Raw genomic sequence first — 26,180 nt, 5'->3', positions numbered from 1 at the left:
CTCTCTGCCCTCTATTGCTTTGCACATTGTTTCTGGTATTAACAGCTGGGCTTTTGTAGCAATTTGGAATTTTGGCCTTTATTCTAGAGTCATTGTCACTGTGTAATGCCCAGGCCCTTCCCAATCACCCTCTATCAACAACACCCGTGCACCTGCTGATCTTCATGTCTTCTGCGTGACAAGGTGGCATTTCTGGAACATCGTTAATTCCTCCTTCTCCTCTGCACTTAGCTGACATTTCTATAGCCCTTGGGATGTGGCTCATCCTCTGAAACCACCTGCTGCATATGTCTGCTTCAAGTCCTGTCATTTACTGGAACAACCTGTGACCAAGTACCCCTTGTTACTCTCTCATATTCCTTTAGAGTATCATCTATTGCCCCATAGCAATGGTCTTCAGGTATGATTTGGGTTATGTCCCTTAACTGCCAGAACTCAACAGTCAGCAGCAGAGACTCCAAAGTTCTCAGACTGAAGAACATATTTTTCAGTCTTCACACCATTCTCATATCTCTTTCCTTTGCCCATGAGTCCTTTGCCACCTCAACATTGAAATCACTGCCATTGTTGGGGATGGAAAGCATCCCCATGCCCTTCCACACAAGCTTCCTCATGCTGTCATCTGTGTGTGCAAATCTTGCCTTATTTTTCTGTGCTTCACAGCCCTGATGGTCTGTTACTTGCCCTCCAGATGATGTTTCCTCATTTCCTAAAGATCTCCCAACCAAAATCCATCTTTTGTGGTTCTCCCTCACAGTATCCTCTGTCATCTAGACTCTGTGTTGCTCTAGGTTATATCACTGTAGCATTTATATGGCTATGTTATCAGGGGTACTTGAAGGCAAATCATCTCCTTGTGTTCCAGTCTACCTTATCCTTCAGTATCTCACATAGCACCTGCACATAGTAGGCTTTTCATCAGTGTCCCTGTAGTGAGTGATGAACATAGTCAGTGACTCTCCAATTCCATTGCAGTGGGCTACTTTGATTTGTGCTTCATGGAGAGTATCTCTTGGTCGTGCTGCAGAAGGAAGCTCATTTTGTAAGACACGACTGCTTGCTAAGGAAATGAACTAGGCATGTAGCAGGTGGTACCTTTACCTGCCCACTATTGAGAATAGAGCTGAGAGTTGAGCCAGTTGCGCCTTTTCGCCACCAATTTCAATTATGTCTTCCCTCAGTGCTCCTTCAATAAGGGAAATGCTTAGGAAGAGAGAACATATTTACAACTTGGCACTACTGTTGCCCGATAGCCACTCACCTGGCCAGGTGACAGTTGGGCCGGAAATACATAACCCATGTATAACTTGCCTGGAATCAAGGCTCAGATGATGGTGTGAGGTGTTGGAGGTCTAGATGTGAAGCCAGAGAAAAGAAAGGAGTCTGTGAGATTAACTCCAACAATTGCATACATAGGTCTTTATACACAGTTACTCGCCAAAGGACAAGTGGGGAAAGAAATCCAACATGGACTGAGGATTAGTCTTTGCTCACCCAGAGGAAGGAGCGTCATAGGCTAGGAGGAGCCTCTCATCCTCATGTCCACACTCCCTAGCCTGTCACCACCTCTAGATCTTTCCTAGAGAATACACAGGCCAGTTTAACATTCGAGTCTTTTCTCCTTTTCCTCATGGAACAAATGGGGGGCACTAGAAAATTTCTCTCAAAAAATCCACCAGTCTGTCTTGATGAAGGTCAATCTTTCAAGCAGTTTCTGCTGAAAAGTCCCAGTTCTCCTTGATTCCACTTTCAGTTCCCACATGTACCCACGGGGATAACAATGTGAGCTTCATCCCTCCTGCACAGACAAGTGTCAGAGCTGTGGAGTGGGCTGAGACGTGTGAAGTGGCTGGAAGACTCTGATCAGACTCAGGGTCTGTTCAGGAGACAATAAATATCTGGAACATTTTATTGGACAACTTTGCATTCTTTTTGCAGTGATTTATCACATAGCTTTTGTGGAGATTGATATTTACCTGCATTGTCTACTCAAAAGAAAACACATCCTTTGTTGACATCTGGTACTGTTTGGAGTAAAGCTGGAACCTCAGTATTTTATACACCTACTGCCTGGTGGCCTTTTAGTCAATAGTTCTAACTGTTCAGTGTCAAGTACATTAACACTGCCATTGACTGCTTCATTCCAGGTACAATTACCAAGGAAACAATCAGGACTTGGAGGCTCACAACCCAAACCCACCAGGCATTGGCAAGTTCACATCCTGCCAACTGGAGCACACAAGGAGTGTCTACTCTGAAGACCTTTCCCTGGACGAAGACAAGTACTCCTTCAGAGGGAGAGGTCACAGGAAGCACGAAGTTTCCTGGGCTTCCCCCTGGGACCACTGTCACACGGAGTGGTGCCTCTCACACACCTCCAGCCTCAAGTAAGATGTTTTCTCAACTGTTCCTTTCCTTTTCTGTGTCTCCCTCCTGATGCTTTTAGGTTCACATTAAAAAATGCATTTGTCTCTTTCCACTACCTTAAACTGTGCTACATCTTTTATGTGTGTGTGTGTGTGTGTGTGTCTACACATATATATGGAGAGAGAGAGAGTGCTTTTGTAATTTCACACAACCTCCCCTACCCATGCCTCCCCCATACCCCCACCAAACCTCATGTATTGCACTATACATGGTAAGTCCTATTCATTCAGGCATCTGTACCTAAATGTCCTTCAGTATAAATGTGTCCACATCTTAGTGTAAGCATAGTTCAGTAAGGTCAATGAAAGATGGAAAAACTTATTGGAAAAATATACTTCTAACATTTATGTTAATAGTTTTTATATAGTAATAGTTTAAGACTCATAAAAAGTTGCAAAAATATTACCAAAATTTCCCCTTCCCCCATTGGTAACATCAAAAATATTGATAGTATATTATGGCATAAGTATGTTTTTATTTAATAACCACATGATTAGAAGAAGCATTTCATTTCAGCTTTAACAGATTCAGTAACAATTTCCAGAGCAAGGATACATCTCTTTTAAGAGTGGCTGTAAATTTTTAGGTTCATAGTTGAATTAATATAGTTATACAATATTGAATTCAGTATAAATCCTGTAAGATATAAAATTGAATGAGTTTTTAACCCTTAAAGAAGATCTCTATTTCATTTTAAAATATGCTGTTTCCTACACTTTAAATGCTACTAACACTTAGATGTTTGCACATGTGTCTTTTATCTCCGTGTATCTGATTATTACTAGTCACAGTTGGTTACACTCGGATCCTTGGCACCTGAGTATGGATATAAAGTCATCAGGTAGATTTCAATGGTAATGTTTATCACCTCTACTAATTAACATGAAGTAAGTTTTTATGACATAAGTATTTTTATTTCAACAAAGTAGTTAGCCATCTCTGTCTGGAAATTCACAGGAAATGACAAAGTCAACATTTCATGGCGTGGTTAGGTTAATTTGCAACTGGGTGAATGTTTACACCAAGAATGTTATTGCCTTCACCCCAGCATGAAAACAGTAGTACCAGTGACTGGTCAAAGAGTTTCCCAGTTCTAGCACCTTGTTACACTATCAGCAATGTTGTCACTGAGTAGAGAAGGCACACTGACCTCTTATTTCCTGTCTGGAAATATAAACTGGAGTTATCACATTCATTGTCAATATTATCCATGCCAACAATGGATAACAGCCATCAGAACTCAATAACTTATTAATTCATTCATTCACTTATAGTTTGAAAATAGCTCTTTAAATGTCCTCTTTTCCTCTTGATTTCACAGACAGGAGGGAGACACAGGTAAGTAAACTAGAGTCATGATTCAGTCTGCAAAGAGCTCTTTATGCAGAAGCCCAATGAGGGTGTCCCACTCATCACAGTCAGGGACACAGCCTTCCCCAAAGAGGTAAAGAGTAACATGAGTCAAGCAGGCAAGGAAAAGGACATTGCCTGGTTGTCAGAGAAAAGCAGTATTCAACTCTACTAGCTAGAAAGACTTTAATATAGTAATTGACATCATTGGAGTTACACAAAATTATAAAATATTCAAGTATAATATGAAAGAAGATATAATTGCTACAGGCAAGTGTGCTGGACAGCTTCAGATGTCAACTTGACATGCCTGGGAAACTGGGAAATGGGAACCTCACTTGGGAAATGTCCTCTATCTGATTGACCTGTGGGCATGTCTGTGAGGCATTTTGTTGAGTGATATGGGAGGGTCCAGTTCAGTGTAAGTGGTGCCACCCCTGGGCAGGTGGTCCTGGGTTGTATAAGAAAGCAGGCTGAGCAAAAGCCAGGGGAGAAAGCCAGTAAGGAACATTCCTCCATGGTCTGTGCTTCTGTTCTTACCCCAGGTTCCTGCCCTGAGCTCCGTCCCTGACTCCCTTTAATGATGGGCTGTGAAGTGTAAGCTAAACAAACCCTTTCACCTCAGTTGTCTTTGGTCATGGTGCTGATCACAGAAATAGAAAACAAACTAGGACACCAAGAAAAGTCTTTAAATACCTAGCTGTGACACTAAAAGGAAAAGTGTTAGTTTCATATAAGGAAAACTACAGAACTTTAAGAAGGGTAACGAAATATTCAAATATATGAAAGGACATACCATGTTTACATATTATGTTTGAGTATTTAAAAAGAGTTGAGTTCCCAATTCAACTCAAAGCTGTAAAATTCTCCAATAGGACTAGTTTTATAAAGCTTGAAAAAAATTATTTTAACATTCTTCCATGGAAACAGTAAGTGAAAGCATCTAACTTTTAAAAATATGGCTGATTAGAGAAAATTTAGCGTAAGTAAAGATAACCCTGTAAGGTTGCTGGGCAGGAATCATTATTATATCTCCAGTTTAAGGATAAAATGAAAAACAAGTGTTGGAGAAGTATCTCAGCAGTAGAGCGTTTGCTTGCTGTTTGGTTACTTTGTTGCCATCACCAAATATTTGGCAAGAAGCAACTTAACAGGGGAACAGCTTTACTTTGGCTCACAGTTTAAGGGGGTACAGTCCACCACAGAGGAAAGGCATGGTGGCAGAAGCAGAAGGTAGTCGCATTGGAGCCACAGACAGGAAGCAGAAAGCAGATGGGGGATGGACTGTTATAAAACCTCAAGACCAGTTCCCCATTGGACATCTTCCTCCAGCAAGGAGGAAGGTTTCATAACCTTATACAACAGTGCCATCAGCTGGGTCTAAGCATTCCAACACGTGAGCCTATGGGAGACATGTCACATTCAAACTACACCTAGCATGTGCAAAGCATGTTCCTTCTACTGCACTGGAAAAAACAAAAACAAAAACAAAAAAAAACAGAAAAGCAAATTAAAAGGAACTTGCTCGAAATTCACAGTATAGAGAAAATAAGGCCACAGTCCATGCCTCCAGGTCTCTGCACCTCACACAATCTTCCCACTACATCACAGGGTTAGAAGTATTTTTCTTAAATTTGAGACAGGTCTTCCCAACTGCCAAACACATACCCTAACTGACTTAGGGATCCAAGGGATTTGGAGGATGTTTCTTTTTATTTTGTGCCAAGTCAAAGAAAACTCAATTTAGTCTATTTACACAGAAGTCCAGAGTAAAATTTAAGCCTCTGTGTTGTATACATTCATTGTATTTGCTTTTGAGAACATTTCATATGTCTGCAGTTTTATATATGATCAAAGAGATGAAGGGTACCAGTAGCCTGTGATTGTCACTTTGAACACACAGCTACCAGGAGCATGACCAGAGCACCATGGGTGATAGATAAGAGACAGACATGGGCTTCCACACTATCTGCACCCAAGGTTCAGACCATGGATAACACATCTGGAGGGCCACTCTGGGAAAGCCGTCCCTCTACACCAACATCCCCTGCAGATGTTCAGCAGCTCAGGAGCACAGAAAACCTGTTGCATCCTGCTGGAATACTGGCTACAGTTGGCAGCCCAACACAGCCCAGCACAGCCTCAGGTGAGAGACATTATTCACCACCTTTGCAACTATACTTGAAAGTGACTATTTTCTAAGCCTTTCCTAAAGTTTCTAATATACAGAGAACTAAAAACACAAATGAGCATTTAATAAAAGAGTATAAGATAAACTCTTCATTTTCTCACCATTTTCATTTGTGAATGAATAATGACTTCTGCTTCACAGCACTCTACATCTCTCTCTACCCTCTCTCTTCTTTTCCCATGTTTTATTAGCATATGTTAATTGTACAAAGTAAAGGGTTTCATTATGACGTTGTCATATACGGATACAATGAACTTTGATCATATTTACCCATCTGTTACTCTTCATCACCCCTACTTTCCCTCCTTTCCTCCAGTCCCTTTCCACATCCTTAGCCTTTCCTCTTTCAGTTTTATGCAAATTCACTTCCTGATTTCCCTTTTCCATCATTGTCTGTTAAGCAAGCGACCACTAGAAGTCAACATTGTTTACTCCAGACCAGCCAACTGCCTGTGGGCATAGCATTAATGATTGCAGCATGTGCATGTGATATAATGTTAATGCCACATATGTATATCTTTATGTTGTCAAGTAATCAGGAAGGTTGAGCTAAAAGAGGAGTTATCACATTTGAGCTATGAAAAGGAAGAATTACCAAGTTTGATTCCAGTGCTGTAGGGTAAAGTGTACTTTACTTCACTTTTACGAATTTCCCATAATTTCTATCCCATAGACAGAACTTATTTTTAATTATTCTTTTAAAAGAACTTATTTTCTCTGATGCTTTCAGGGTGGCCAGATGCTTTGTCAAATGCTTTCCACCCTTAATGGACTATACCAGGCACCATAGCTGTATTCTTAGCACCTGTGAACTTGGGTTTTCTCCCCTCTGGGCTGTGTTCTCAAGGGCTTATGTCTTCAATTGCAGGTTCCTGGGAAACACACCAGGCATTCAGTAAAATCTGTCAGATGACTGAATATCTTAAGAAATGTAGGAAGAGAAGCAAATGAATTTTAACAGACTTTAGGCTCAAAAATCTCAGCTGTATAATCAGACCTAGGAATGCCACTTGGCTTTCATCATAGCAACACACCTGAAATATGGCATTTGTGCAAGCATAGGGGAAAATTAAAGCAAATTTACTTTGGCCAGTGGACAACAGCCACCTTGGGGCTCTGAACTCTGTCTCCATTCAGACATAGCTGGGCTGAAATCTTGCTTTTACCACATACACAGTAAACAAATAATTTTCTTCTGTCCTCTGGTTCTAGTTTTCTTATCTATGAAGTGGGAGATTTTAGAGCTGTGATGGTTAAGTTCAGTATCATCTGCAGGGTGTTTGGCTCAGTAGATAGCACTTGGGAAGCAATCAGTCGATATAACCCTACTAAGCTGACCTGCTGCCCACAGCAGGCACCACAGCCATCTGTAGGATTCACAAGCCCTCAGCCCCTTCCACTCCAATAGTCTGTGATCCCAGGGCCATTCAGTCAAACTAAGTGACAGTCACAGACAAGGAACATTGTACCTGAATGTAGCTCAGATTGCTCTATTTCTGTAATTACATAGACACCCATCCAGGAAGCAAACATTATTGACACCTTCTGTATTGGAGCTTACAGGCCAATCAAAACCTGAAAACAAATCATAAGATGCTATTGAACCTTCCTAAGAGAATGCTCAGATTCCCCTGTGCAGTTGGGGGTCCTGCCCATTATGGACTATGTATGAATGACCATAGTGTTCATTTCTGAAACTCACACAGAAGTCCATGGAGTGACAGCCATGTTGAATTCAGTACCACAAAACTTACAGTCCCAGCAGAAGAGCCGTAGTAATTAGGGAACCATGTCACAGCTGTGTGGGCTGGAACCCAGACTCTGTGGCATCTCTCTCACCCTCCACCTTCATCCTCTGGATTCCAGCCACAGAGCACTCCTTGCTGCTCACTCCAGATCTTTGCACAGCTCTTGTGCTGTAGGGAGGCCCATTCTCACTAGTCCTGTACTCTGTGTCTCAGTCAACAATGTCACCTGTTGAACTGGGTGGTCACCTAGGCCAAGCTGCACCTCAGCTGTCCGCAAGGGTGAAGCTCACAGCTGTCTTCTCTCCTTTACCTCCCAGAAGGAGGGCCGTTGTGCTGGCTTTCCAGAGGCCAGACTCTTGACAACAAGGGTCAGGTTCAGAAGGGGTCCTAAAACCAAGACTTAATAAGCATGCAAAAAGGAAATATTGAACCAAGCCCAGGCTGTCATGAAAATGATTGACAGGTGACTTATGGGGGTGCAACGCTCAGATGAATGACAAGCAAGCCTTCTCTTTGCCCCAAAGGGTCCATGCTCACACATTTCCAGTTCTGTCGGATCACAGTTCCACGTAGCGTTACCTTAGCTTACTGATATTAGGTAGTTCCCACTGTCACATCACACTTTACCAGTTACTGATGGGATTTATCCATTCCCTTTCCTACAAGAGGAGCTCTACCATAGCTGCATTTCTTACTCATTCTTGTACTTACATGCTGCTTGCTATCTGGCACAATCAGCACTATTGGTGAGATAGGGAGCATCTTCTCCAGGCCAGGCTACCCTTGAAGAAATGCATGCTTGCTTCTTTCTTTCCTTCCAGGAACAGGTACCCCTAGCACCCAGACTCCAAGACCAACCAAGGCACCAGCCCCTAGAGACCCACAGACAGGTGAGATTCCATGGACTGACAAAGAAACCCAGTATCACAGGGAAAAGTGCAGCCTGGGAACAGGAGCGAGGTGGGACAAGGGCACCTGTACACGTGTAGCTGCTATAGTTTACTGGAGGAGGGGCCAGAGAACTGCTTGCATAGCCTTGCTATACTGTTAAATCACTGTGCAAAGATGAATAAACCATTTGTTACCCTGTGGCTATCATTTCCCTATGGATTTTGAGAGCTCTCTAATCTTAAGGTGTTAGGGTTCTCTGACTGTGTGTGTAATAGCCCAAGACCATCTCATTTTAGTTTTGGACAATGCTCTTCTTGCTCCTTGCAGTTAATGTTCCTGCAGAGTGGCCATTCAGCACTGAGGAAGAGCCAGCCTTGATCCCAGCACACCAGCAGGTTTCAAGTGAGTAGGAACCCAGTCATTACTATAGCCTGTATTTATTTTGAACAAGGTTGCATGGTCTAATATAGAGTTTTGTTTCCGGGCCGGGCGTGGTGGCACACACCTTTAATCCCAGTACTTGGGAGGCAAAGGCAAATGGATCTCTGTGAGTTTGAGGCCAGCCTGGCCTACATAGCAAGTTCTAGGCCAGCTGAGGCTACAGGGAGACCCCGCCTCAAAAAAAAAAAAAAAAAAAAAAAGAGTTTTGTTTGATGAATGTAGGGTCAGAGCTCTAGGATGCAAATCCCAGTTCAACCCGTGGGGGTGTGGCCCTTAATTCTAAGCAAAACAATTGCTTCAATTCTAAGCAAAACTAATTGCAATTATTGTATTTAAGACATCTGTTCTTTTTATTATTTTCTACATGGTTTTTTTTAGACAGTCTTACTATGTAGTCCTGACTGGCTTGTTCTACATGGTTTTGTATTAAGATAATGTGTATGACACTGAATTGGAATTATAAAGCTCTATGTTATTTTAATTTGATGAACTTTCATTGAGCGAACATTTAAGAAGCAGCATGTTACGCGTGCTTTGCAAATGGAAGCTGCTCTTATGATAAGCCCGCTGTCTGATTGTGGACAGAACAGAGTGAGGACAGGCAATAAATGATGACTCCAAAAGCCAAGTCCCATTCTCTGGATGCAGTTCTATGTTTTAAAGGCGCCACATCCCTGTACACACCACTCCTGTGGACCTGAGATACAGCCACTCTCTGGGCTCGCGGGAGTTCAGAGACCTGAATTTCTTTGGGCTTTTTTTTTTAATTGCATTTTCTCAACTTTTGACTGTTTCATTCCCTTCTTTTTTGTTATGTCAGCTCCTTAAGAACAAAATTAAGACAAAGCAAACCTTCAAAGTTAGTTGGGTCCTCAGGCCCCTCCCACTCCTGGATGCCTTTCTATTAGAGCTTTATGAGTGTTCTGGGGCTGGTCAGTCATGTGTCAACAGGGCATTATTAAACTGCTGGAGCCTGCACAGTCTCCTGTTTCACATCACCTCAGATCTGCCTGAGCCCTCATGACCTCCAGTAAATGGTGAATGGGCCTTTCAGACACAAAGACGCAATTGTGCTACCAAGAAATTGTGTCCCCTGTATCCCAAAGGTCTAAAGAAAACCATTGATGGTGCAGACAATGTTGTTGTCAGGACACGTTCTAGAAAACAAGCTAACTATATCTACGTCCATATTCATACCTTTAACTGTATCCACATAGCTGTCTATATTGGTTACTTTTCTGTTGCTGTGATAAAACACCATGACCAAGGGAACTTCTCGAAGGAAGAGTTTATTTAGGCTTTGGGTTCCGAGGGGTAAGAGTTCATCATTGCAGGGAGGCATGGCAGGAGGCACCTGGAGCAGAATGCTGAGCGCTCACGTCTTTAAGCACAAAAAGCAGACAAAGAATACTGGAAGTAAAGCAAGGCTACGAACTTTCAGAGTCTGCCCCCAGTTACCCGCTTCCTCTAGCAATGCCATACCTCCTAAACCTCTGCAAAGAGCACCATCAACTGGGGCCAAGTGTTCAAATACATGAGCCTATGGGGGACATTTCTCATTCAGACCACCACAGTGTCTATCTATCTGTCCTATCCACTCACCTATCCGTCATGTATCATCTATCCTTAGTTACTTCTGCCTCTATACCATTCACCTGGTTATCTATCATGTATCATCTCTGTCCTTCTGTCTAACTATCATGTATATAATGAGACATTCATTATATAAAATAAAGAGGTCCTAGAATCTTTGAGTAATTATTCTGCTCATCAATAAAGAAATGCATGCCACAAAGTCTGCCAGTCTTTCCTTCATCCCTTCAAGGAATATATATTGAGCTTCTACTGTATTCCAGGCCTGATATTAGGATCATTTTCACTTTCTCTGTCCAATGATTCTGGAAGGTAGATAATGTTATCCTCATTAAACAAGTCTGGTAAGGCCTGCAGATAACAGAGACTGAGTTTGGAACCCATATCTGCCTAAGTCAAAGTCTGAGCTCATTTTGTGCTTCCTTGTATCTTCCACAATGTGGCATGTACACACACACACACACACACACACACACACACACACACACTGTAACGAGAGGAAGAGCATTATAAGGTTCTTGAGGGCCGAAGCAGTAAGCACTTTGTGTATCCAGTGAGGAAGAGAATCCCTGCAGCTTGAGGGGTCATTCACAGGTGGGCATGAGCAAGTGCCTTCTAGACAAGATGCTGCTAAGCACGCACTCCTGCAGAGCCTTGGCACAAAGGCACGGGGTCCACCCAGAAGCACTGGTGTTCCCAGGGACTGAAAAGAGTCTTTGTGGCTGGAATTCTGGTGCTGAAGGTGAATATCAGTGGGACTGAGTCCAGAGAGGCCAGTGAGAGTAAAGTCATTAGCAACTGCCACCAGAGCAAGGAACTAGCGGTCTTCTGAGGCATGGAAAAGCTATGTGGCCAGATGTTTGCTATGCAGTGGTGTCCCTGACCTCAGAGCAGAGACTACAGGGAGGCTGGATCAGGGGGTGCAGTGAGGAAACTTTTGTGCTGATGATGACTAGTGATGATGGTGGCTAGAACTAAAGGTGATCGCATAGGCAGGAAATTTTGGTGATATTTAGGAGATGGGATCATGGGGATATGAAGATAGTTGAGTGAGCTTTAGGAGAGAACCAAGTTAGATCAAGTGGCTATCCTGAGTATCACTTCCTGGTATAGATGAGGGGAAGCAAGGAAGTGGGGCACGTGTGTCCATCCCTAAGGATGTTGACTGTGTAGTAAGAAAGTGGTATTTATGATCATGAGCCTAGAGTCAGGTCTCTGCAGAACCACTCACTCCCTGGTGCATGACTAATCAACTTCAGGATCTCTCAGTATTCTTTCTATAAAACACTACTTCCAGTATCTACCCCATCAGATTTTATAAGGACTAAATTAGACAATCTATATGAAAAAGCTTGGAAAATGTCCAATTCACAACAGATGCTAAATGACACATTGGTGGGAACTGGGCAATGCTCTGGGGGAAAATGTTCTAGTTGGCTCATGGAAAAATATTATCTTTCTACATTGTTGAAAAGTCTCTAACTTTATGAACCTCTCTCTACTTAATAAATATATTAAATTCTTAATAAATATATAAAAATTCTCGGCCTGGGTGTGTAGCTCCATTGTAGATCACTTACCTGCATGTATGAGGGCCTGGGTTCCATCCCTAGTGCCACAAAAGAAGTCTTTTAAAAAAATCTCATAAAAATATAAAAGGAGGGGCTGGAGATTTAAGAGTGCATTAAGATTTAAGAGTAAGCATTTAGAGAGTGCTTACTGCCCTTGCAGAGGGTCTGAGTTTGGTTCCCAGCCCCTACATAGGTAGCTACCATCTGTAACTCAAGTTCCAGGGGATCCAATGCCCTTTTGGCCTCTGCAGGCACATGTACACACATGTTCACATAAACTCATGCAGGTATATGCACACAAATTCTATTTATATAATTAAAGTATGTAAACATATCAAAGATGTTTTTCAACTCAGTAATCAATAAAGATCTTTAAAATATTTCAGTGGAGAATTTGAAGAGTAGAGATTTATAGTCAGTCTAGGGAAGTAATTTCAAATGAATTTGCCAATTGATAGTCACACCTGAAGGAAAAGAACTCAGTTTCTCAGTGTCCCAGCTTGCTAGCTTTGTCTTCGAACCTCTCCTTTCTGCACTAGTTTCTTGTTGCTGCAACAAAATACTGGACAAAATGAACTTAAGGACAGGTTTGTTCTGGCTCACAGTTCAAGAGAATAGTTGGTCGTAGCAGGGAAACAAGATAACAAGAACTTGAAGCAGATGGTCACATTTTGTCTAAAGCTAGGAAGCAAACGTGGATGAATCCTGGTGCCCAGCTCACTTTTTACTTTTTACTCAGTCCAGGACCCTATTCCATGGATTAGAGCCCACATGTAAGGTGGGTCTTCTTACCTCGATTAATCTAGTCTAGAGAAGTCCCTCAAAGACACGCCTAGAGGTTTATTTCCTAGGCGATTCCAGAGCCTACCAAGTTGACAACCAATGTTAATCACATCTTTTCTCCTTCTTCACACACACACACACACACACACACACACACACACACACACACCATATTGTCTATATTCAAAGTGTTCTCCATCCCCCAGTCAGTCGTCACCTTGTATGATATTCAGCTATAAGGAACTCTGTCCTTTGTACTAAAAATGCCCTCCGCCTGGTGCATTTCTGTTTAATGTTTCCAATGCCTCTCTAAACTGTGCCCCTCAGAGGAAACCATGTCTGGTCTACTCCAGGAACTTGATTCTCATCTACTACCTACCTGTCTCTTGAAACTGAGTGAGCAGTTATGCAGCCACATTATATTTACTGACTGCCTCCAAGCTACCTTAAATCGGGACTAGTCCATACTAGCCTGGCACAAGTCTTACCCAAGGGAAGATGCTTGCTGAGCTATTGTTGATTTAACTTCTTTGAGATTGCATGTTCTAGGGTGTCCTCAGCCACTCCTCAAAGAGGGAGCCATGACAGCTGCTCCTCTCCTCCTGGCCATCCAGAAGTTCAGCCCATGCCTGATGGAATTGTGCCGCTTCTTCCAGCAGTGCTTGTGTGTGAGCCGAAAGCGGGATCCCAGTCCAGAAGCTGCTAGGTAACCCAAGACAGAGGCTCCTTTGTATACCCAGTGTTTATAGATTTCTAATATTGTGCATGGCTTCGCTGCAGGTTATAGGGTAGACACACAGCTGGCAAGTTACTGTACTCTGCCATGAGTCCTCTGCTAGTCTGTTACTTCCTTGAGAGCTATGACAGGGTTTCACTCACCTCTGCATTCCCAAAGCCAAATGCAGGAGCTGGCAAAGGAAGCATGGATGAGCTGAGCCACACCGAGTTGACTTCATTTGAGATGAGTTGAGATTAGTTGTGCTGAGATGAATTGGGTTGAATTGTGACGAGCTTAATTGAATTGACTGTGTTGAATTGAGCTATACTGGGGTGAGGGGATTTGGGATGAAGTGAGTTGGTTTGAATTGAGATGAGTTGTACTGAAATGGCCTGTGTTGAATGGAGATGAGGTGAGAGGAGGTAAGTTGGGTTGAATTGGCAGGTAATGTGAAGTGAACTAATGGGGAGGTAAGTTGATTGTATTGAGGTGAGGTGGGGTAACTTAGACTTGAACAGAAATGAGTTGTACTGTATCTGGTAGAATTACCATTGAGGACTTAGAATCCCAGTACCCTCAGCTTGGTAAAAATGTTTATGAAGATTTGCCTATCTAAACCACAATCCTTCTATAAATCCATAGCAGACGCTGCCTGCCAAGTGAAAAGGTTGTAAAACCAAATTTAGAAGGCAGGCCACATTTCACTAAGAAGACCTAGACACAGACCTTGCCTGCCCTTCACTACTGGTAATGCTGCCCTATTTTCTGGGGTTTGTTCTTGACTGAAAATCCAGAACAATGAATATATGTACCCTCTCCCTGGCAGTGTGGGAGCCAATTTCCCAGTCTTTAATGTTATTGTAAAAGTCTACTCACAGGTCCTTCAGTTCTTCAAATATCCATTATGCACTGCATCCAAGCATCAAGCCCAGGCTTGAATCCTTTTCTTTTTGTCCATTTTTAGCATCACTCTAGAATGCCTCAATCAGTTTGTTTCTTCCCTCCAGAGAAGGTAATAAAACTTATAGAACCAAGCCATCTACCCTTTAAAAAATATCATATTTGAAAACATCCATACAGGGCTGGAGAGATGGCTCAGCAGTTAAGAGTACTTGCTGCTCTTGAAGAGGACCTAGGTTCAGATCCAAGCACCCATATCAGGAGGCTTACAATTACCTGTAACTCCAGCTCCAAGGAATCTGACATCTTCTTCTGACCTCTGCAGGTAGACACACACACACACACACACACACACACACACACACACACACACAAAAAAAAACACATTTTATAAAAGTTTTTTTTTTTTTACACCCACTTCCCAGATAGCACCCTCCCATAGCCTCCCTCCCCCTACTAGAGCCCTTTTACTCTAATATCCCTGCTACTGTCTGCTGTATTGTCGGCACCCCCAGCCATTTCCCACTACTTTCCCTTCTGGTGAATCTAGTCAGCCTATCTAGAGGTCTTTGTTTTAGGAGGGTCAGCTGTTCCTCATCTAGTGGTAATCAGTTGTCAATATTCCTTTGGATAAGACTGTGTTCTGCTGTTCATTTTCCCAGTTCTATGCTGGGTTACTATCTGAGAGTCGCTTTGGCCACCCTGGCCAACAATTCAAAAGAAGGTATCACCTGTCTGGCATTGTTGCTTGTTATGTAGCCTTTAGCTATACATATGGACTCTTATGAAATTATATTGGCCCTTTTAATCTTTGGTTATACTTTCCTTTTGGGTTTTTTAAAAAGAAAGAAAACATTCATTGTAACAAAAGATTAAGAACAAAAGGGAAAGGAAAAAGTTTCCATGGAGAAATTTTTAGTTAAATTTATAGCAATAAAGCAGGTGTTTACCTGGTCTTTCACTTCTGTCTCCATATTTTCATTGAATAGTTGATTGTTCCATAAACTCACATGAAACATTGACTATAATATAAGAATAACAGAGTGAGAAGATGGTGCTACTTAGTGTGTTTGTTGAATAAAAGTGCTTCTGAAATTTAAAAGACAAAGCACTATTTAGTGGAGAAGCTGGCGATATAAAGAGATGAATTTCAAACCAGTTTAGCAAGTACTGTAGGATGCCCTGCATGGGGAAATAGCACTCAAGAAGGCAGAATACAGGAGAGGCCACTACAGACAACAATGAGATGAGATAGCATGTGCCAAGACAGAGTGGAAGACAGCCTGCAGCGTTTAGAATCTCTGGGCTGTGGTGCCCAATGCTGGGACGTATCCCTATTCAAGATGATCTTGTCCTTCCAATCACCTATGTTTTCTCTCATAAATCATTCCCCATGCCTTGCCATGGAGTTCCATGTGTCTTTCTAAGCTTTCTGATGTCTCCTCATTTAGAAGAAACTGATTAGACATGCACGCACCAACATCACAGTGTTATTAGCAAAAACAATGAGTCTTTCTGTAAGAAACAGTATATTTTTAAATGAAATGGAGATCTTTTTTAAAGGTTAAAGACTCATTCAATTTTACATCTTAAAGGGTTTATACTGAGTTCAATATTGTATAGCATATATATATATATACATATGAAACTGAACATAGAGAACAGTTCATTCTATCAGTTTTTAAACTCTGATTCCCTAAACTCCCTTTCTCCCCAAACTGTCTTCCTACATAGTCCTCTCTTAAGATGTTTCCCCTCTGGAGTCCCTAGCACAATCCTGGGGACATGCCCTCTTTCCTTCCTTGTAGGACAACAGCAGCTAGGTCCCTTATATATATACATATGAAACTGAACATAGAGAACAGTTCATTCTATCAGTTTTTAAACTCTGATTCCCTAAACTCCCTTTCTCCCCAAACTGTCTTCCTACATAGTCCTCTCTTAAGATGTTTCCCCTCTGGAGTCCCTAGCACAATCCTGGGGACATGCCCTCTTTCCTTCCTTGTAGGACAACAGCAGCTAGGTCCCTTTCCCTCCTGGTGATTGACAGATGCTTGTGTCTCTGGGGTTGGTCATGTGTCTGTGGCTTCTGGTTGTGTTAGGCTTTTGCTGCTTCCACATAGGTGAGTGGCTCTGTTCTGATTGATACATTGGTGAGTGCTTCAAGAAGTTCTAGCTCATTCTACAATGTAACTGAAGCTGGCATCTGCCCTAAGAACCTGAAGACACACACAGCAGGCCATGTTTCCTGCTGTTTCTATTCTAAGACCATCAAGCCTTTTATGCACAAGAAATGGGTCTTCTAAGTTATCAACACATCACTGTTAACAATACTTTTACTCCATTCTCCTCAAAGTAGAAGTCATGGCTGTTTATCCACTAATGACTACCCTTGCTGTGTTTCCTTGGGGAGAGGAGGATGGATGGTCTTCTGTAAGGGCTCAGAGATGCCCATGTTATATTTAAGTAGTTTCTCTCTTGTTCATTGAAGTAGAAACTCCAAGTCATGTGAATTAAGGCCTAGAGTGGCAGCTCTGGGCTTGTGAGAGTACGTTGCATGGTGCTGTAAGCTCTGGCCCAGTCTGAACACTCACAGAGCACCTCAGGTAGCTCTATATATGTATTCGGGAACATCATGTCCTCACTGTGTTGTAAGCAGTTGAGACTTGTTAAAATTGTTAGAAAACGGGCCTTGAACACTGTCATACTAGCTGAGGAGGACTGAAACTAGGGTATAATCCAAGGCTTCCAAAGCCAGTAGGTACCTTGATGTGCTGTAAGGAAGGTCAGGCTGGAAGCTTAGCAGACTTAGGTTTATTTTAGGTTCTGCCACTTACAAGCCATGTGGTATTAGGCTATTTGTGTAGTCTTTCTGAACCTCACTTGGTTTAAGTGCATCATGGACCTAGTCTTGCCCACATTCCAGGCCACATGTTACATAATTCCAAGAGCACCATTCACAGAGAAGGGTGGAGGTGCTCTTGCTGTGCTCACAGTGTTGTGAGGATGAAATGAGATAATGTACTTGATGCTCCTGTCAGCACCAGGAAAAGGGTACTAATGTTGGGCTAATGACTGTGGTGGCTGTCCTACTGCCATCTTTGCCAAGTGTGGATCCCGTCTCTGGCATGCTGTGGCAATGGTATCCTAATGCTTAGTGACTTATCAGCTGTAGGGTTGACCAGACTTGACACTTATCTCTTTCTAAATTTCACCATGAGCAGGTGGAGTCCAGGCTCACAGGAAGAGCAGCTGTACTGTGTCCATCAATGAAATGCAACCCTTGCTCTGTCTCTGGTCAGCTCCGCACTGAAGCATGTGGCTTGAGCAAACTCCATTTCCCAGGATGCCTAGTCACCCAGGTTCCTGGTTGTTCAGGCGATAGAAGACATTGGCAGAACAGAGGAAAGGCCAAAAAGTTTCTCCTGTCTCACCCTACATTTCTGCATTTCCAGAAATGGCTCTGTCTCTTCTGTGGTTCCAGCATCTGCAAAGAATCCTCACTATTGCTGCTCCGCCATTCTTCACCATGCTCTGGCTGTATACTTTCTCTTTCTGACTCCCCAGGCTGGTAATTCCCTATGCTGCGGACAGAGAATGCCTGTGTTCTTTGTTCTTTCTAGCCTTTTTCTTCGTTCTCTTCTGACCTGCTTAGGACCAATTTCCAGTGTGAAATGGCTTCTGCTTTCCTGTCAGAGTCTTGACTCAAATATGGGCTTTATTGCCTATTGGAATGACAGTGTGTTCTAACATGGGCTGGATTACCTGGGCTAAAATCCACACAGCTGCTTGAAAGCAGAGTGTCCCTGGACAAATCAGTGCATCTCTGAGGCTCTGTTTTTGTTGCAGTTTCCTCAGTTAAACTGGGGCAATAGCACCTGGGAAATCTTCACAATGAGCACATTGAGAAGTTGTTGGCCAGCTCCCTAGAGCATGCTAGGATCACAGAATAAGAGGTAGAAGAGAAACTAGAGCAAAGCCCAACCTCCTCATGTATCAGATGAGAGCTCTGAGTTGTGCTGTGAGCCAGTGGCAGCCTGGACTGTAGCCTCTCTGATAACATGGCTGTGATCTCTCCGCCGCAGAACTTTGAAGCGATTCCTGCTACCTCAGACCAGCAGCACAGTATCACTCTGTGATGTATTTGCTGCATTTTTGTCAATGGCAGTACTTGATGGTCTCTCTCTGTTCCCCCAAAATACAAATAAAAACGGTCATTTATTGAGTATTTGCACATTGCTATAGTTCAGGAACTTTGTACATATTGTGGCACTTAATCCTCCAACAACTTGTGAGTATAAGCTTTATATTATTACCTTTCATTTATATAGTAAGAAACTAAGGCTGAGAGAATTAAGTACACAGCCTAAAGACACACATAATAATAAACCGTGGATCCAAGATTAAAAATAAATCTTGTTGGATCCAAAGTCTGAGCTGTTTCCTAACCACCCACTTTTCCTCCCATAACCTGTAAAGATGGAGGTCCTTGGTGTAAATAATGAGCCATGTTCATATTTGTGTGACTACTCTTGATTCTGGCTGACTTCTCATGACCATCACAGTAAAGTGACCATTTCCAACTCTGATCAAACCTTCAGGCACTGTCTGGAATACTATTCCTGGTTTCTGAAGAATGCGACACTGATCTGTCAGAGGGTGAAAAGACTGTCTCATTCTCGCAGTAAGTACTCACCTTGGCAATGTCATAGCTTGGCAGAGAGTGCATTCATTCTATGGAAGGTTCTGTGACCCTGAGAGGCCGTCTTGTCTTAGCAGGGGCCAGAAAACTGCTCTGGTTCACTGAGTCACCATCGGGTCGAGACAGAGAGCCTGGAGTTCAGTCAAGCCCTTAATGTTTACAATAGGTATAGAAATAGTAGAGTCAGCCAGAGTACAATGCTGCCCTCCTTGTGAACTCAGGCACGTCTCAGCCTCTGAGTCCCTACGTACAATAAAAAGGTACACAAAAATAAAATGGACAGCAACCTCCTCCAAAAACACTGAAATTCCCACCCAAAAGAAAAGAGAAGTAATTCAAAGAACAGAGGCCAACATGAAGTCTTAGAAGTGGCTGGTGCCCCTCCATCCTTGTCCTGATGGCTTCAAAGCCTAATGGTACCCAGAAGTGCCTGATATCACCTTTGACTTTTCTTCCAATCCTATAAGTGAAAGTGGCCATACTGGTCTCTCTGGTCCCAACATCACATTGAGCTGTTTTATTCTTTCATCAACCTGGACTCTCTGGTTAAGGGCTATGGCCTTTTGAAAATCATGGTGTTATTGTGTTGTCTCTTTATTTTGGGGCCAAATGGGATCCATTGGCTCAGTACTGACAGTTCTTAGAAACTGTCCTTGTTCTTGTCACTCTCCATCATCTCTCATTTCTCAGATACTGGCCTCTCATAGACCTTCCCTATGCTTTGTCTCCTAAAATCAGTCTCTGTCTCTCCTCTTCCATAAGAGTCCTCTGTTTACTTCACTTCCTTGTTTTTCGATTATTCTTTATACCTCAAACACAGGTCCCTGGTCTTCTATCTGTCATCCACTTGTCTTTTTCTCTTTCTTCTACCACCTTCCTTCTGCACTGCAAAAGCCAAACACTGGGATGGGGTTCAGAAGTCAAGGGAAGAATTCCCCCACTTCGTGTGTGGACACAGAATAGGACAGCTTGCCAATACATAATCCAATAGCTCTTCTTTCCTCCTTGTCATGTTGAAACCTCTATACACACAACACGTTATGTTTACTGATCAACATATTAATGAATTTAAATTCCCATAATGCAACCTGGGGAGATGAGTTAGGCACAGTTCAGTATTGGGACAACAGTATCTGGCAGAGTGATGAAACGTGGCTGTTCCTCCGATTCTGCTGCTGAACGGCAAGGGGCTCCCACAGGAGTCACTTCCAATGGATCCCTGTCAGGACACCGTCCCGCACTTGTCCTCTCAAACAACCTGAACTGAGCCTGGTGCTGTTGGGATTTGTGTCTCTCTTCTGTCCCAGTCTCAGTGTCCTGAGTTCCTTTTTGCTTTTTCAGCCTTGAAGCAAAAATGCCTTGAAAATGTCTGCAAGTCTGTGTGACGACCTAACAATGACTTCAGGCACCAAACCGTCACCCTGGCCCTTGTCCCAGCATGGCTGCCTGCAAAATTCAGACAGACTCCAGCCAGGTCAGCCAGGAACTAAAAAGAATTCTCTTTGGAAGCAGCAATTTTTTTTCTCTTCTGTGAATAAGGCAGAGGCTTCATTGCTGGAGTAATACCAGGCTTCCCTGCCTGCTTTAGCACAATGGAAACTTAGGATCTAGGCTCCAGAACCTCCTGTAGGGCCTGTAGCAATTATGATAACTGGGAGAGAAGGTTTGTGTTAGTGTGCACACAACGGTCCAGCACAGACACTGTGACACAATACTGGGAGCAACTTAGACTTGGGACTTTTGCATGACAAGAGGATAAGCCGAAAAAGCCTGGTTTTACACTCCAGAGAGATCTCCTTATTTTGTTATACAGTTGGATCCTTGGTTGAATATAACTGTTCACACTTGCCATGCTAAGGGATTAAGATCCTCTTCAAGTCCCTAAGAAGGAGGTGACAGAAACCTTTCCTCAGAAAGAGGTGTGGGGAATTGTTTTTCTGGTGTCTTGTCTTGACTCTTCTTCTCCATGTCCCATTGATCAGAAAGAGGTGTGGGGAATTGTTTTTCTGGTGTCTTGTCTTGACTCTTCTCCATGTCCCATTGTATCCGAGGGTCCCCTAGAGACCCCTCAGGCTCAGTGCTTCAGACTTCAGAGCTCATAAAAACTGATGTATTCACACTTACTGTGTATCATAGCAAAAAGGCATGTAGAGAAATTTCCAGGTGAGCCAGGCATGAGCTTCTGGCTCTCCTCCTCACATGGGGTTGCACATGCAATCAGTTCACTTCACTCTCCAGCACTGATATGGAATAACACAGATGAAGTGTTATCAGCCTGGGAAGCTCTTGAGCCTTGGTGTTCAGAGATTTTCTTGAAGCTGATTATGTAGGCATGGAGTGACTAAAGGGCAGAATTTGGGTACTCAGTCTCCCAGAATTGACACTGTATGACCCAAGGCCCTCACTGTAAGATATATGTTACATGAACATATAGTGTGACTCAATACCTATTATGCAAAGACACTCCTTTTGGGTAATTCCAAGGGCTTAGGGGTGGTTTCCTAGTTGCTGTGCAAGGTCCCAATCTTCCTTTGAACACCTGATACCTCCTGAGCCAGCCTTTTCTACAAACCCACATACTGAAGAGGAAAACTGTTACCAGGGACCACCCCTTCATTATATCAGGTCCCTTTTCACTATTCCTAGACCTGCAGGCTTTCTGATTTCTCCTCACGTTCCCGACTGTGCAAAGCCTGGCTAGGCAGGATTTCTTTCTCCTCACAAGTGGTTCTGTGTGGACTCTTTGCTCCATGTTACCAGGGACACCTTTCCTCTTTATATGCCCAGTGCTCCTCCTCTCCTCTCTCACCTTAGGTCTCTGCCTACTCACTGCTTTTCTTCTTGACGATCTATGACGGTCCTTTGGAGAAGAAAAGTTACTGTCTGTTCCTCATCCAAGCATAAACAGTTCCCCATTGGATGATAGCTGAATGCCCTAATACCATATACAAAGTAGAAAGTGCTTAGAGATGGTAGAACTTGAACTTAGGCAGAGAAACAGCAGGTATTCTCCTGTCCAGTCAAACAGAAAGATTCATTTATAATCTCTGAACACTTGAAAGACCCTTAAAATCATGCAACTTTCAAGTTCATCAGCATCTGTTGTCACAATTTTGGAGCCCTGAAAATGACCTTTGCGTCTACAAAGATGAAACAAATGCAACCAGTTTTCTAGGGAACAAAAGGGCTCCTACATCAATAGAAATAAAGGAATTGTTATTAGTTAACATTAAAACCTACACTAATTATGTGTGTTAATTTGACTGGGCCCTTTCTGATGGACAAAATTGATATTACTCAAGGACCTTTGACAAAAATGGATGTCCAGAGTTCTCCAAAGAGCAACTAATCACCCAGGAAATTAAGGATGGACTGATGACTCCCAACCACATGCACAGCTATTCTCTTGAGGCTAACTCTTGGACTCAGCTTATTCATTCGTTGTAAATAATGACTAAGCATGACTATTCCTTGAAAAGGCTCAAATGTGGGGTACCTCTGAGGCCTGTACAGAGATCTGATCTAGGATCAAGGACAAAGACTCAAAGGACCTTGTAGGACTAGCTTCCTATAGTTATACCGCCTGCACAATGGCAGCAATGGTAGGAAGAAAATAGACCCGTATGTAAACCACCTGGTGCTGGAGCCTCCTGGTCTCCCAGAAGTTTAAGCCAAGTAATTCTGGGTCAAGGAGATCATGATTTAAATGATAGCTAGGGAGATGAGCAAACCTAAGGGGATGACACAGAACTGGGGTTTGAATTCATGTATATGTGGCTACCAGTGCTTAACTGATAAGAGATGGGTCACTTATATGCCCCCAGTGACCAAGGAAATTACACAGTTGCCCAGGCAACATCATTAAACTGAATTCTTCCTGGCAGGAAAGGGCAGGAGTTTTTCTATATCCTTCAAGCTCCAGAGACAAAGAGAGGCAGGGAAAGAAGAGGGACAGGGAAAGGAAGAAAGAGAAAGGAAGGGAGAGGGAGAGACGTGTCTGTCTGTCTTGGCCCCAGGACCCATCCTTCCTCTTTATGCAAAGTGCTCTTCTGGGCTTGAGGGAGTGAGGAATTTAGCTGCTTTCATAATGAAATCTGTCATTAAACTCACTGAGAACAACCCTTGTCTTCTTACATTTGTATTCTTGGGAAAACCTAACTCATCCTATTCTATGAAAAGTGAAAGCTATGGTTCTAGGGGATACTTGCCATTGTGGCAATGTCTGGAGACATTGTCTTGGTTCTTACATTTGTATTCTTGGGAAAACCTAACTCATCCTATTCTATGAAAAGGAAAGTGAAAGCTATGGTTCTGGGGGATACTTGCCATTGTGGCAATGTCTGGAGACATTGTCTTGGCGGGGGGATGGAAATTGCCTCTGACGTCCACTGAGTACACCTGAAATCCTGCAATGTCCAAGACGGTGTCAACAGAAAGGAATGAGTTGAACCAAAATATCAACACTACTAAAGTCAATATATGGCCTTTGTATCAGATACTTTTGCATCATTGTGAAAAATCACCTTACGTAAAAACTTAAGGGAGGAACAATTTATTTTAGCCCATGACTTCAGAGGATTGAGTCTTGGGGAGCTCATGGCCGAGGAGGTTTAACCTCATTGCAGATCCAAAGCAGACTAAAAAAGCAGGGGAGAGAAAGGGAGACAGAGAGAGCAGGGGAGGGTACAGGAGCAAGATACTCCCAAGGGTCTGCCTCCCGGCGTCTGCCTTCTCCAGTGAGGCCCCACATGGCGGAGAGTCCAGAATCTTTGAAAACAGTGCCACTAGTCGAGGACCAAATACTCAACACATATGCCTGATGTGGAGGGCAGTTCATTTTTAAAACCAAGATCCCCTGTTACAGGCCTTGGGAGAAAAGCCTTCAAATCCCCCTGCAAATGACTAGAACAGTCTACCTTGGCGGGTTGTCGTGCCTTAGCATCATTTTGTAGCTAGGCTCTTGAGAGGCTGAGAGCATGGTTTGGGATGCATTGAGACACGTGGCCCCATTGATTTGATCACTTAAAAGGTGATGACTCTTCTGTGCTTGTGAGGAAGGACTGGAGCCAGTGCAGCTCCAGTCCCCAGTACACCTCCTGGGTGACCTAGTGAAATTACAGTAAAAGCTCCGGCACACACGGACAGCTTCTTATCTGGAGAATCCATTCAGCAGATTCTGCTGGGGAGCTCCATGGAGCCCTGATGTAATCATCTGACCAGTCCTGCTTCCTCAGGAGGCAGGGTTGGAACCAGCAACTCAGAAGGTTCACAGCCAGGCTGACCTGACCTGTGCCCCAAAATGAGCCCATCACATTGACTGAGGACAAATGCCTCAGTCCTAATGGCACCACTGAGACTGTAAACAGTTGCTGCTCAGTTCCTTCTGCCTACGATTACATGGTTATGGCTGCATAGAGGCAAGGGAAAATTCCTAACAACCACTGGTGGCACACTCCAGGCACTCAAGATAAGGTCAGTTCTCCTTGGCAAAATCAGGAAGGAAAACAAAGGTTTGTGAAGAGGAGAGGAGACGCTGAAGAGTCCCTCTACCTCATTCTGCATACCTCAGTCTAGTAGGAACCTCCACTAAGAAGACTTGGAAGCCAAAATGGAGCCAGAACAAACCCACCATCACACTGTCACTCAGCAGTGAGGCTGGCAGTGACACCTAAGGTGGTTGATTATAAAGTCCCATTTCACTGTACCCCACACCTTAGGCAGAAAGGAAAGAAATATCAAAATACCAGGTCCACCATGGACCATAAGAAGAGTCACCCCAGATATCCCTTGTAGAAATCATTAGGACAAAGTCTGCCCTTTTCCTAGCAGGGGGAGCCTTGTGACCTTCATCATCTTTCATCTTCCAGAGCTTCCCTGTAACTCTACGACATAATCACTGAGCCTCTGAGCCATTGAGGTGAGGTGGAGTGTGTGGAACAGGGTGGCCATTGTTCTCTAATTAGAGCCTGGGTCTTCTCAGGGGCTCAGGATGGGCCTCCTTAATATGGAACCTTTACCTGTGCCAAGATATAGCATTATGATACCTCCTCCCCTTGGAGGCAGCCCACCTGCCAGTGTGCATAAAAAAGCTCTTGGTGTGAGTGAGGGAAGGTGCTCACATGACCTGGGGTCCTCCCTGGGGTATAAAGGACTCTGTGTACATCCCTTCAAAGCCAGGCAGCATTTGATCATTCAACAGTCTTCAAGTGGGAGCTGCACTTCACGGTAGGTACTGCTTCTGATGGTATGAGGAGGCAGTAGAGAAAGGATGGGAGAGGACAGAGAGACGGAGGAAGAGGAGGAAGAAATGGATGGAGATAGAGGAGAAAGAGTGGGAGGGGGGAAAGAACAAAGGGGAAAGGAAAGAGAAGAGGAAGAGATGGAGGAGATGGAGGAGAAGTAGGTGGAGAAAAAGAAGAAGAAAGGAAGGAGGGTGGGAGAGAGGGAAGGAGGCATGGAGGGAGGGCGATGACGTTCTTAGGGCTGTTTGAATCCAGGGTTTTACTCCTGAATGTAGCCAGACATCCAAAGGTACTCTGCACCCTTATAGGAGAAGATGCAGTGTTAAGTGGTCAGCATCTGCTAAACTGTGCTAAGAACATCATCCTCTTCACCCCCCCCCCGCCACGTGCCACTTCAGCAAGGGTCCCACAAGCCTATGTGGGCTGACAATCTTGCCCAAGATACCTGAGGTGGAACTCTGATCATCACTGTGGACGGGGGGTCCTGAGCATGGAGTTCCTGACTTGCTCTTCTTCCTCCCAAACTCTCCTGTGTCATGTTCATGGTACCCTGATGAAAAACCACCATCATGTTCCTGTTTCTGCACAGAAAAATGAGTTCCATACAGCCTCATCACTAGCTC

General features: G+C 43.5%; 2 protein-coding genes across 2 annotated transcripts in view; both read left to right on the top strand.

Moving 5' to 3' along the window:
* The window catches only part of Hhla1 (HERV-H LTR-associating 1), a 40,801-nt gene extending 19,530 nt beyond the window's left edge, over window positions 1-21,271 (top strand). Inside the window, exons 11-18 of the mRNA XM_008843177.3 lie at window positions 2,148-2,387; window positions 3,766-3,769; window positions 5,691-5,923; window positions 8,538-8,606; window positions 8,935-9,009; window positions 13,545-13,701; window positions 19,215-19,297; window positions 20,657-21,271. Coding sequence (XP_008841399.1) covers window positions 2,148-2,387; window positions 3,766-3,769; window positions 5,691-5,923; window positions 8,538-8,606; window positions 8,935-9,009; window positions 13,545-13,701; window positions 19,215-19,297; window positions 20,657-20,700 — 905 coding nt within the window. The 3' untranslated portion in view covers window positions 20,701-21,271. The remainder of the gene's footprint in view (window positions 1-2,147; window positions 2,388-3,765; window positions 3,770-5,690; window positions 5,924-8,537; window positions 8,607-8,934; window positions 9,010-13,544; window positions 13,702-19,214; window positions 19,298-20,656) is intronic.
* Window positions 21,272-25,783: 4,512 nt separating this feature from the next.
* Oc90 (otoconin 90) overlaps window positions 25,784-26,180 on the top strand; it is a 36,357-nt gene continuing 35,960 nt past the window's right edge. The window contains exon 1 of the mRNA XM_029568358.1: window positions 25,784-25,886. Within this exon, the coding sequence (XP_029424218.1) occupies window positions 25,784-25,886 (103 nt within the window). The remainder of the gene's footprint in view (window positions 25,887-26,180) is intronic.

The sequence above is a fragment of the Nannospalax galili genome, unplaced genomic scaffold (genome assembly GCF_000622305.1).
Source record: "Nannospalax galili isolate Female #2095 unplaced genomic scaffold, S.galili_v1.0 scaffold620, whole genome shotgun sequence".
Taxonomy (NCBI): domain Eukaryota; kingdom Metazoa; phylum Chordata; class Mammalia; order Rodentia; family Spalacidae; genus Nannospalax; species Nannospalax galili.
This window is presented reverse-complemented; position numbering and strand designations above follow the sequence as displayed.